Genomic DNA, 12390 nt, shown 5'->3' with positions numbered 1-12390 from the left:
AGCGCACCTTGTTTTATTTACTGTTTGTTTCTAGGTTACCAATACCACTGGCATTCCCTCAAACATCTTGATGGAACACACCTAATTCGCTTTTTTGTTTGTCAGTTTTTTGCAAATTTTGAAAAGATTTGCTGTACATTTGGATGGAATCCAAGCTAGTGATCCCAGAAATCTTGCTCTACACACTCTAATAAATGGTGCTTAATAGCAATAAAAGGGATTCACTGGCTCGTAAACATAGCGGAACCACTTTGTAGCACAATAGGCACCATATGGTTCTACATACAGTAGGTGCTGTATACTGTAGCACTGAAAGTGGCTTCCCTATGATTACGAGGCCAGTGAACCACTTTTAGTGCTATTTAGCACCATTATTTTAGAGTGTGTACTTCATAATAGAACAGACACACAAGAACTGTGTCCCAATTCAAGGGTTGCAACCTTCTAAGGATGCGACCTTAAAGGGCAAGCACTCTGTATTCCAAGGTGGCAGCCTCAGAAGTCCGCGAAGAGAACTGAAATAAGACCCATAATTTGTGTCAACTGCTGCACGCGCCCACTGCACCTATCAGCAGGACACAGCGGAGACGTTTCCGACTTATTAAAATAAATATGGAATCAGAAAAAAAAAATTTATTTTAGAAAATATGACACGTTGATGATGTAGATTAAACTATTCAATAGTATATCAAATTAATCAACCTTAGAAATTACCGCAACATAAAAAGAATAATATTATCACAAAACATAACTTCTAATACTAAAACAGTGACAAGAAAAAAAAAATTCTGATAAATACACACTTTTATTTAACTCTTTCACCACCATTGACAAGATATTTCGTCAATCAAAGAAAACGTTTCCCTGCCAATGACGATTATTTCCGGCTTTCTGCAATACCGATATTATCCACCAGGTGGCGCCCTTCCGCAACTTTTTAAAGAAAACCTACCCATATTCAAAAGCTGATTACATATTCAAAAGCTGATTGATGAAACTTTTTTTTTTTAAAGCAGAGGGTCTGTTCTTTCATTTGGTATATTGTTTGTTTATATATTTAAAGAAGAACATTATCTGGAAGGCATTAAACTTTTGTGACAATCATGAAAAACGCTGGCTGGCAACCTTTTTAAAAAATGCTGGCGGAGAAAGAGTTAATAAAGGTTTTAATTGTTTATTTTAGAATATGCAGCCGTTATATGTAGCCGTTGCAGGCACGCAATGAATCTTAAGATAGCCTCGGCTGTTAAGGATCCATTTGTTCTATCCTTAACAGCGCGGAGAAATAAGGACGCATTTTGAGGCTTCATTCTAAGCACCCTTTAAATTGGGACGGCCTCAAGTCGCCCTGCTGTGACGCAATACGTCCTTAGAAGGTCGTAGCCTTCGAATTGGGACACAACTAAGGTCTGTCTTGCATACATACAGTACAATATTACAACATCTACAAAGTGATTTAGAGTTTGCTTTTGGTCTAATGTAATCATGGTGTGGTAGATCCTATACTTACCTCTCTTCACCTACCCCCACCACCTCGCTGGGACCTGTGGCCCTAGACTTTCTGTACCCTCTCCCTGCACTGCACTGACTAAAGGGGTGCTTGTCTCCTCAGGTCTCTGCAGCCCAGGGCAAGGCCGATGCTCTGCCAAAGACCAACCAGGGCAAAGTGAGTCCCTCCCAATAACATCTCCCTGACTCACTGACTCAGTATCACACTCTCTCCTACACTTTCTCTTGACCATCTGAACCCTCTTAAACTGACTTGTTTATGTGTGTTTTTGTGAGTCAGTCAGCATTTTCACAGGGACAGAATTCACTGAATTTGTGTGTTTTTTTCTGAATGATGAGGACAAATGCAAGCACAGTTGTTGTATATGTTTATAAAATTACATCCTGTTGCCTCCATGTCCTCCTTTGGATTTAGGACTATTACATTCTGTCTCTATGTACCCGTAGTTCATTCATAAACACACAGTAAAGTCTGCTTTACCATTACTGTTTGTTTAATGTCATTTGGTTTGTAGTTAAGCTTAAACTCTGCACTAACAACACAGTATGCATGTTGTATAGGCTCAGCAGCAGTACTCACACATTATTCGACCAGCATTTTTGCTTTTTCTTTTAAAGAAAATCCTGCTTTTCTGCTGCACATGTAATATGTGCTATATTGTATATCTCACCTTTCTTGCAGCTGTTCACACAGGAGACTGTGGCTAATCTTGGGGAATTTTGTTTTTCCATTAGGTTGTATTTGTTAACATTAGTGTGTGCATTAGGTAACATGAACTAAAAATGAGCAATATAGTTTTTTAGCATTACTTAATTTTTGTTAATGTTAGCTAAAAGGATACTTAGGCCAAATATCAAAATGACCTCAAGATTTATTCACATATCCATCATCTTTCTTTCAGACTTATACATTTGGAGTTATTTTAGAAAATGTCTTTGCTCTGCCAAGCTTTATAATGGTAGAAAACAGTGATCAGGGAACAACTTCTGACTCTAAACCCTAAAAATTGCATCCTTTTTTCACACAAGTAATTCACATGGCTCCAAGGGGTTAATAAAGATCTTCTACGGGTAGTTGATGCGATTTTGGAAGAAAAATATCCATATTTCAAAATTAATAAACTATAATTACTAGCTTCCAGAAAAAACGCCATCTTTGACTAAAAATGAAATTGTTCTTCAATCTAGCAAAATAAAGAACGCCCTATTCATTCAACTGAGCAACACAACCATTACTCATTCCAAAACTGCCAGATTTTGGCATGATCTTTGGTGACTAACTGTTCTTTACTGATTACATTGCAAAGACAAGCGTGATCATTTCGATTTGCATTTTACAATGTCTGGAAAATATCGCTTTGAATAAAAGCGTCTGCTAAATGCCTACATGTAAATAATGTAGCAATATGTCTATTGTTATAAAGCTAGAAAGAGCAAAAACATTTACTAAAATTCAGTGGCGGCCTTTTTTGTGTGACTTATTTTTTCGAGGCTACACGATACGAAGTTCATCACAACATGTATGTAGCCCGTCATGTGTGTGGTTCGTAATTTCAAAATATGTTTTCGGCGCATCGAGGGAACCTGTGTGCACCACGTGTCTTGTCAAAATAAGTGCCTGCTGATAAAAAAAGACGTTTGCGTTTGCCAGATACTTGTACAATCTCCTGCGTAATCAGAGTTTACTGTTAAGGAAGTGTCTTGTGTGTATTTTGTGAATGTGAGCATCTCTTATTATAAACGGTTTTGACGCGTGTGCAGCAGGCACTTATTTTGACAAAACACATGATGCACATGGTTCACATGACACAACAAACACATATTTTGAAAACACGAGCAACACACACGACACTATGAACACATATTTTGAATTTGCACCCTTCTGAAGAGCAGTCATGAGCCGCCACTGCTAAAATTACTCCAAAACATGATGGACATGTGTATCTTGGATTGCTTGAAGATGAGTAAATCATGGGGTAATTTTGATATGTGTCTGGAGTATCGCTTTAATGCTAAAACAGTTATTCATGTTAGTTTATTGCTCATTAATTGAGGTAGTGTTGCCGTTTTTTCATAAAATTTTAATACTTTCCAACTCAAATGCACTCAATTGGTGGTGAAGTGCATTTTGCTACTATTCTGTGTTTGACTTTACATCATTATTACTTTTTGTTGGATAATTTAACCTGGATATGAAAAGGTTCGAGGTGAGCTAGTTAAAAATCTATTTTATCCTTAGTTAAATTTTGTATATCCCAAGACCACCTACAGCCTCCTATTCTTTCACAATGTTGGATGTGTGTTTTGAGCCACTGTACATGTATCTGTGTATACTGTTATATATATATTAACCACTAGTGCTTTGCATGTTATTATGTGAGGAATAATTGACGACGGGCCATTGAATTATAAGAAAATAATGCACACCAAGGTGGTAATGCGGCACGATTACCACGTCAAAGGACCGGAGTCAATTATTCCGCTTATACCACGGTTACCACAAACATTGCTCTGGTGCCTACTTTTAAGACATTTGAAAAGTTAGGTGTGCGGTTTACAGAAAAATAATCAACACCCATAGAACACTTCTCAGCCAATCAGAATGCAGCATTCAACAGACCCGTGGTATAATAAGTTATACACTTTAGTGCTACCGATGTTTTTTTTTTTGCTTCTCAGTGTAAAACTATCATAAATCATGAAGCACAAATCATCATGGTCATGTTTTTTGTTGTTGTTTTTAGGCACAGCATTAAGCTATCCAGTTATCACTAAAGCATGTTTGTTTTTACTTATGTGCCTCTGTACAGCGGATCAAAATAAAATACATTTAAACTACAGCCCCCCAAGTGTTTTACCCATGTCTGAGATAAAGGTGTTAAAGTGGGTAATAAAAAACCCTCTGACTCAGACACAGTGTTCTGGACTCTGTCCCAACAAATATATGAGTCATGCAAACAAATGCTATACCGCGCACATCAGCACACCAGGCACTAACCATCTTAAAGTTTAACTTCCACACATGAACATGATGATTTTGTTTTTTCAGTGACACTGTGCTACTTACTTTTGTTTGGGACAACATTGTTTACACACTTTGTGCTCATAGCCTTAACTTCTCTATCAATCTGCTTTGCATGTGTACCGATGAAATAACATTTGAACATGCATCCTCTGTGCTGTGTTCATGTTCAGATCGTGCACAAAAAACTGGACTTCAGCCATGTCACCTCCCGATGTGGCTCCAAGGACAATATCAAGCATGTTCCTGGAGGAGGAAATGTAAGTGTATAGTACAATGTCATGTCATATGTCTTTGATTTATGACCTCACCTGTGAAAACACAGCTAGTCATGTTTTGTGATTTACTGTTTTCTACATAAAATCATTCAAATCATGTAAAGAACATTCAGTGAAAATATAACCTTGATATCTTTAATATTGGCTGAGGCCATTTAAAAAAAATCATTCAATGGCTGAAATCACACTAGAAAAGGACACTCCACTTTTTTTGAAATTATGTTCATTTTCCAGCTACCTTTTTGGAATCCATTCAGCCGATCTCCGGGTCTGGCAGTACCACTTTTAGCATAGCTTAGCACAATCCATTGAATCTGATTAGACCTTTTAGCATCGCACTCAAAAATAAATATTTCGATATTTTTCCTATCTAAAACTTGATGCTTCTGTAGTTACATTGTGTACTAAGACTGGCGGAAAATTAAAAGTTGTGATTTTTCATACCCGAAGATCGTCTGAATGGATTCCAAAACGGTTAAAAATCAAATGTTTAACTCTTGGGAAGCTGGAAAATGAGCATATTTTCAAAAAAAGTAGAGTGTCCATTTAATGCTCCAAATCTCATCATTAGATCATTAGCCTGGATTTTACAGACAGGTCATATTTGCTCATAAAAGCACTAACTGACCCTTATCATGTCAGTATCTGCATGTATTAAGCTAGTTAATACAGTTAGCTTGACTTCTCATCGTGATCTCATCAATACAAAGGACACTTCAATCTGACACCTCTTTGGTCTTGCTTTATAGGTTCAGATTTTAAATAAAAAGGTTGATTTGAGCAAAGTAACCGCAAAATGTGGATCCAAGGATAACATGAAGCACAAGCCAGGTAGGAGACCACTCTACCACTTACAATATTGTCTATTACTATGAATGCAATTTTATTATGACATGTCATTTCCATGTGAATGATGATTGATCTCCATCAGTTGGTGGGGATGTGAAGATTGAATCCCAAAATATGAACGGCAAGGCCAAAGTGGGATCACTGGACAATGTAGGCCACGAACCAGGAGGTGGAAATGTCAAGGTTGGGACTGGATTAAGACTAACAATATTGGATGTTAGAAATGTGTACGTCTCCTTTTGTAAATAATAATTATGTCTGTCAAAACAAAGAATCCAAATAGTTGACACTCTCATATGTTTTATAGTGAGTTTGTTTCAAATATTGTAAACGTATCATAGTCACAGTATGGTATAATATGCAATACAAACACATCTGCATTTGAACTTTAAAAGCTGGCATATATACAAGGTAAGTTTGGCAGTGTTTGTTTTACCAGTATGTATTACAGACTATGGCCTGTAAGAAGAAAAAGCTATGGATCTGTGTACTGTTCATTCAATTATATGTCACACATATACTTTAGCAAGCAGGTAAAAACTGTAAGGAGACTCAACCCCCTTAGCGTATGATAATGTGTTTAGTTTTATGGCACCTCATGTGGCTGAGCAGCACCTCCTACCTTTAGTCTTTGTGTTTGTGTGTGCATGCATACATTTTTTACTTGTTAATGGACACTATAAAGTGCGTTTGGGTAAACCTCAGAAGTTCTAGAAGATAAATGTTTTGTAAGAGCACCAATTCAACTTTCAGCTGAGACAAACGCTTGCAGACATGCTTTAAAGGTGCAGTGTGTAAATGTTTGCAACCAACTCAGTCTAGTGCTCACCCTGTGCTTTTGAAACACATATAGAAGGTATGTTAGCCCCCACCGGACAAACATGTCATCGTCTGAGACAATTTAGTAAAAAAAGTTTGTCCTTTAAGGGCTTCTGTATAAACATGGCGGCACAAAATGGCGACTTCCATGTAAGGGGACCCTCTGTGTATGTAGATAAAAACATCTCATTCTAAGGTAATAAAAACATAATGGTGTATTAAGAAAGGTCTTTATACACCCCTGATATAGTTTTCTATAATATGTCAAGATATCCTTTTAAAAATTACACACTGCACCTTTAAAGCTCCTGTATTGAGAAAGCCGAGTAATCCTAATTTGAATAAGTGTATCTAAATTGTATATATTTTTTGCATAAAAATGTAATAATTGTTCAAGATGTGGTAAGGAAGAATTAACTTTTTGTTTCAATTTTGTTCACCCTTTAACACAAATTTTCATCTACCCTTGTCTCCAGCCCCCATTCTTTGACTCTTTCTTTGCTTTTGAAATGTGTTTCCAGGCTGAGGGGGTTCAGCAGAAATCTGAGGGAAGCCCATCTTCTCCTGCCATCTCTCCACCATCTCAAATGGGCAGTGGGGCAAAGGAGAATGGGCTAAAGGAGATCTCTCCTACCCCTGTACTCTCTTTGGGAGAAGGGCCCCGGGACTCCCAGGGCCTGGACAAACGCATTCCTGGGACAAGTAAGTGGGAACCTTTAGCCCATGGGTGGGCATTCTTGGTCCTGGAGGGCCACTGTCCTGCGGGGTTGATCTCCCACCCTAATCAAGCACACCTGAATGTCATTTCCAAGCAATCCTGCAGCCTTTGATTTGATTTTTCGGGTGTGCTTGATTGGGGTTGGAGCTAGACTTTGCAGAGGGGTTGCCATCCAGGACCAGGAATCCCCACCCCTCCTTTAGCCTATACATGATGCCACCAACGTGGAAGGCATGAGAGATATAAAATTGTGAATAATAGAAATAGATTTGGTAAGTTATATATCGTCGCTGTCCGATGAAAATCACGTATGTCCATTTAGCGGATTTTGAGATGTTTCGACGGATTGAATGCCCAGGTTCATTTCCATATACAGTATGCTTCACATATCAAAATGGCCAATTAAAAGTTGTGAAATCATGTCATCTGATTTTCACGAATATCCATTTGGTGTCAAAGCTGTCAATCATGCCGCGTATCTCCCGCCCTGTGGAAGCATCTCGGCGCCCTTGTGAAGTTTGATCGAAGCTCAGCACTGGATAGCCGAATAAAAATAGCCTGGTGAGACAATGACTTTCCTTCATTGAGGTAAACGTTTCCCCCTGACGCCAGAAGTACGTCTAGGAGTGACAAAATTACGGTAGGACTGTGCAAACCATGTCAGCTAGCATTACCATGTCAGTGTATTGATTCATTGTCCCTTCATAGTTTGCCAGAGACATTTAATAAATTTATAATTAATATTAAATAAACTAAGCGTATTTAATAAACTAAGACGCAGGCTATTTATTAAACTGTCAATATGAAACGCGACTTGGCCATTCTAATTAATGATCGGAAAAACGCGGATCGACCACCGTTACTGTAAATTATGCACAAATGTCCCTTTAAACTTAATATTGGTCAAATGTGGATTATATCATTACACTGGCAAGAATATGGTTACATGTAAATATGCCGTAACAAGTATGACAAGCTACATTCAACTGCTTTTGAAATACGGTTTCTTTTTCACTTCCTGAAAAGTAACCGTTTTGGACATACGTGAGTTTCATCGGGCAGCGACAATAGATATTGAATATTCTCAAATTGAGAAATGTATTGCACAAATCTGCTGTTTGTCTTTCATTTTTTGCAACCAGATTAAGTCTTACAAGCTGACCATCCGCGAGAACGCACGAGCTCGCACGGACCACGGCGCAAAAATCATCTATTGGTCCCCCCTGAGTGGCAGCCACCCCCACCCACATCGCAGCACCTCTTTCAGTGTTTCTCTGGGGTCCGCCATGTCCTCACACACAACCCAGCTCGTTCCACTTACTTAACCATGAGATGGGTGCAAACAGGAGAAGGACTTTAATCTTAATCTTCCAAACACAGCTTGTCCCTTTAACTCTGTGTTCTCATTACCTTAACCATTAGCTTCATCTCTTACTGTTTTCTTTGATTTCCCTGCTTGGCGAGCACCCATGAGATCATGTGAGATAGGACAAGGCTCTGGCTGAATTTACAGTGTACCTGTTTGGTTTGGGGCTAGATTCAATTTTCCAGTTTGGAGATTGAGATAATATGCCGGTGTCCAGCCATTGCAAAAACTCCTAATTTAATCTTAGTTAGGACCACTGCAATAAGGACATCAACATCAGAGTATTTCGTTCTAGCCTTACTAATAGTCAGTGTTAGTCCTGAGATGCACCTAGGGTACATTTTGAGATGACACACACTTTTGGGCAGTACTGTAGATGTTCTCCAATGAAAACGCCAGAATTCACTCGAGATGTACCTTAATTACATCATATTATTGCATTTAAGCTCCTCATAATGATAGTATGTGGGGGCGTCTTCATTCCAGTGAAATGAATCAGTCACCGTCCACCCAACTGCTCCTCTTCCCATGTTCTGTCCTCCCTACATACATTATGAACCCCAGTCACCCCAGTATTTAAAAAAGCACTTACTCAACTAACAGGCTGTTTAAACAATAACATATTTACATCTTCAATAATTTTGCTGTATTGTGTTTGCGTAAATACTGTAAAGATGAGCTGTATCATTATAACATCTAACCGTCTGCTTACATCTTTCTATTTCTCTCAAACGTCTTGTGAGCTGATAGGACACAGCGTCCTTTAACACGTACAACAGCATGATACAGTAAGAGAAAAAGGCAAGCGGACACACAAACTCAACAGACAGGATGGAGAGAAGTCGGGAGAGGGAAAAAGAGGGATTAAAGATGTAGTAAACGACACATCAAAAACAAAGTTAGAAAGGAAATGTGTTAACAGTGTAGACGGGTAAAAAATGGAGTCACCCACATTTTAATAAATGACGTGTTGTAGCTCAAAACAATAAAGATGACAGTAGCAGAATACAATACCATCCATTACCCGATAATTTATTCAGTGGCAGTTGATGTGCTAACATAAATTACTAAGCTTTAAAAAAAAACTATCCACAAAGTACAGTAGTCTCTGTGTAGGGCTGCTTCTGTGACACTCTTGACTAGTGACACTGTGTAAAGGTGAATTATTGGTACTTATATTACGCTAGATATGCACAATGCCTGCGGAGAACATAAACACATTGCTGCTGTTGGTCACAAGGTCATGTTTGTACACAGGGTTTGGTACACTTAATGTTGTGATATATATTTAAAATGTGGTATTTTGACGGTGATGTCATGGTGTAGATAGTTGATAGATGATGGTGTAGGGATAGATGCAGCACCTTACACATCACTGACCTACTTACATACACACACATACTCAACACGCCCACCTTAAGAGAGCGTTAACATAAGTTAAGAGTGGATTTTGTGGTGGTATTATTATTAACGCTCAGTCAATAAAGTTACAACGTTGTTGTTGCAATCGTAGCTCTGTCTCTGTGCTTATTTAATAGCTTAAGAGCTACAATGGGAACACTAACCTAAAAGAAAATCTAGCAGGCCCACTTGGAACTGAACAGTGAGACCAGGAAGTATTATATTATGCAAATATCCTAGAAAATAAGGAACTGGTAAGAATTCCAAAGGCACTTTATGATGGATGTTTTATACTGCAAAGAGACTAACATATTGAGCACATATTCCTAAATTCGTTCCCGTGAAAAATGAACCCCAGTGACTCAAATGTGCAAGACATGTACCTGTATAGAGTAGTCTGTAAATACGGTTTGTATAAGTGTGAGCCAGTGTGTTTAGTGTAGAGCAACTGTGCTTGACTAAAAGGTCCTGTCTGTACTTACTTTTGTGATTTAGTGTGCACTATTCGGGGGCTGCTTGAGTATACGTCAGTGATGTACTCTTGATACGGTGATCATAACATATTATGCCTTCCGTAAGCTCTGTTTTATCTGTCAATCATTTCCATAATAAACGAACAATAACAGATGTTAGGGCACTTCTCACGTCTCCGCACTAATTCGCTTAAAGCTGTTTTGTAAATACACGATTCACAGTTTATATGTGAAGATTTAGCATCTATAAAATTTCCCCAGACAGTATTTTAATCTGAAGTGAGTCTGCCTTTTAAAAACATGGCAACAAGAATGTTTTTAAAATGTAATGTATTTAGGAAGCACAGAGTATGTATTACGTGTAACTTTTCTCTTTGTTGTCACAATGTAGTAGGAGGAGTGTGATCGATTTTGAATGAGAAAAGTAAAACTAAAGGATCCTTCAGATTCATGAATGTCCTTTGATGTAGCACTCTTCTGGTAATGACTTGAGCGTTTGGCCAGGAACACGAGGTGGATAGGTAACAAGTACAATAACGGGAACAATGATTAACTCCACAAAGGGCCCCTTACACATAAACTTTGAATGTTGTTTGTTTGCACATCTCTATGAGACTACTGTAACTGGTAGGTTAATTGGCATGTTTAATAACTAGATAGAGCAACACAATTAGGCAGGAAAAGAGGCCCCTAGTGTGTCTGTTAGGACTTACAATGTGTGTATTTCCCATATGGACAACACCAAAAAGCATGCAGAGAACAGTGGACTACAGACATTTGTCTTCAATGGGAATTATTGTCTCCCCTCTGATTTAAGATGTATTTTTGGTATCAAAGAGATGTTCATTGTGATTAATTGTTAACAAGTGATGTGGATATTTAATCATAAATAAAAACAATACAACGCAAAATTTGTTGTCTTTCTTTCTGTTAACAAAATATAAAGGCCAGTTGTGAATCCGAAGTAAGTGTTTTACAGAAACAAATGTTTATTAGAATTTGCAAATGTGAAAGCCTTATTTAAATAGCTATTTATTGTGGTTTAGCTGTAGCTCAGTGAAATACAAGCCAAACCAAAAGCAAAGTCTGTGTAGTAACTTGGCCCAATGTACATCTACAGTGCAGTTCTGCTCAGGTGACTGGGTTCAGGTGGACGTATGCCATACGTAAGCGTTTGCGCTTGGGGGCACCTACCGGCAAACAAGAGTATTGCAATACTTTGAGATTAGAGAGGGAATGCAGTTTTATGGTTTCAAATATCGTTTTAATGAATTAAAACTATTTTAACCTTAAGTTACATAGTCTACCCATAAAAATATTAAGATTAGACAAATAAAATATGAATTTATTTCTATTTCTCCGGTCTTGGGTGGGGTCAGTCAGGGACGTGACGTGAGCCATCAGCCCTGTACAGGGTGAGTACTGAACAAGTGCAAAAAAAAAAAAACAGTAAGTGCGAAATTCAATCATTATTGTGACTATGTAATGACAAATAAACTTGCATCTGCGATGTAAAGTGTCACAGCTCACACATTTTAATAATCTGACAAGAAGATGTGCTTCATTTTACTAATACGCTCGCGTGTGCATAATTCAACAACCGTTGCTGGTTAAATGTGGACTCCTCACAGACTTCTTCAGGGAACGGGTAAACTTTCATTTGTCGGGGTTAAAAAGTGCTTTATTTTTACTAAAAATTAATTGGAGAGTTCCATTTTGATAGTTCCTGTAGCTCATTTCGTAAAGCATCGGGATAGCAGCGCAAAGGTCATGGGTTTGATTCTGAAAAATAAAATGTATACCTTGAATGCACTGTAAGTAATTTTGGATAAAATACAGGTATTCACAACATTATTTGTGTGGTCAGAGTTATCTACATCCTACTGAGCCTATGCTGAATTTTGTCACAGTAGTAAACATGACATTTACCATAAAGGCTAAACACTCTCGCGTTT

The 12390-nt window shown here is 38.1% G+C and overlaps 1 protein-coding gene across 6 annotated transcripts in view; it reads left to right on the top strand.

Annotated features, from left to right (window-relative positions):
* map4l (microtubule associated protein 4 like) overlaps positions 1-11346 on the top strand; it is a 61680-nt gene extending 50334 nt beyond the window's left edge. For all 6 annotated transcript variants that reach the window (XM_073875829.1, XM_073875835.1, XM_073875818.1 and 3 more), the window contains 6 exons: positions 1613-1668; positions 4701-4791; positions 5559-5640; positions 5741-5841; positions 6999-7179; positions 8338-11346. In XM_073875829.1, the coding sequence (XP_073731930.1) occupies positions 1613-1668; positions 4701-4791; positions 5559-5640; positions 5741-5841; positions 6999-7179; positions 8338-8342 (516 nt within the window). In that variant the 3' untranslated portion in view covers positions 8343-11346. The remainder of the gene's footprint in view (positions 1-1612; positions 1669-4700; positions 4792-5558; positions 5641-5740; positions 5842-6998; positions 7180-8337) is intronic.
* The last annotated feature ends 1044 nt before the right edge of the window (positions 11347-12390 follow it).

Source organism: Misgurnus anguillicaudatus, chromosome 2 (assembly GCF_027580225.2).
Source record: "Misgurnus anguillicaudatus chromosome 2, ASM2758022v2, whole genome shotgun sequence".
NCBI lineage: Eukaryota > Metazoa > Chordata > Actinopteri > Cypriniformes > Cobitidae > Misgurnus > Misgurnus anguillicaudatus.
The sequence above is the reverse complement of the archived record's forward strand: the minus strand, read 5'-3'. Positions and strand labels throughout refer to the sequence as shown.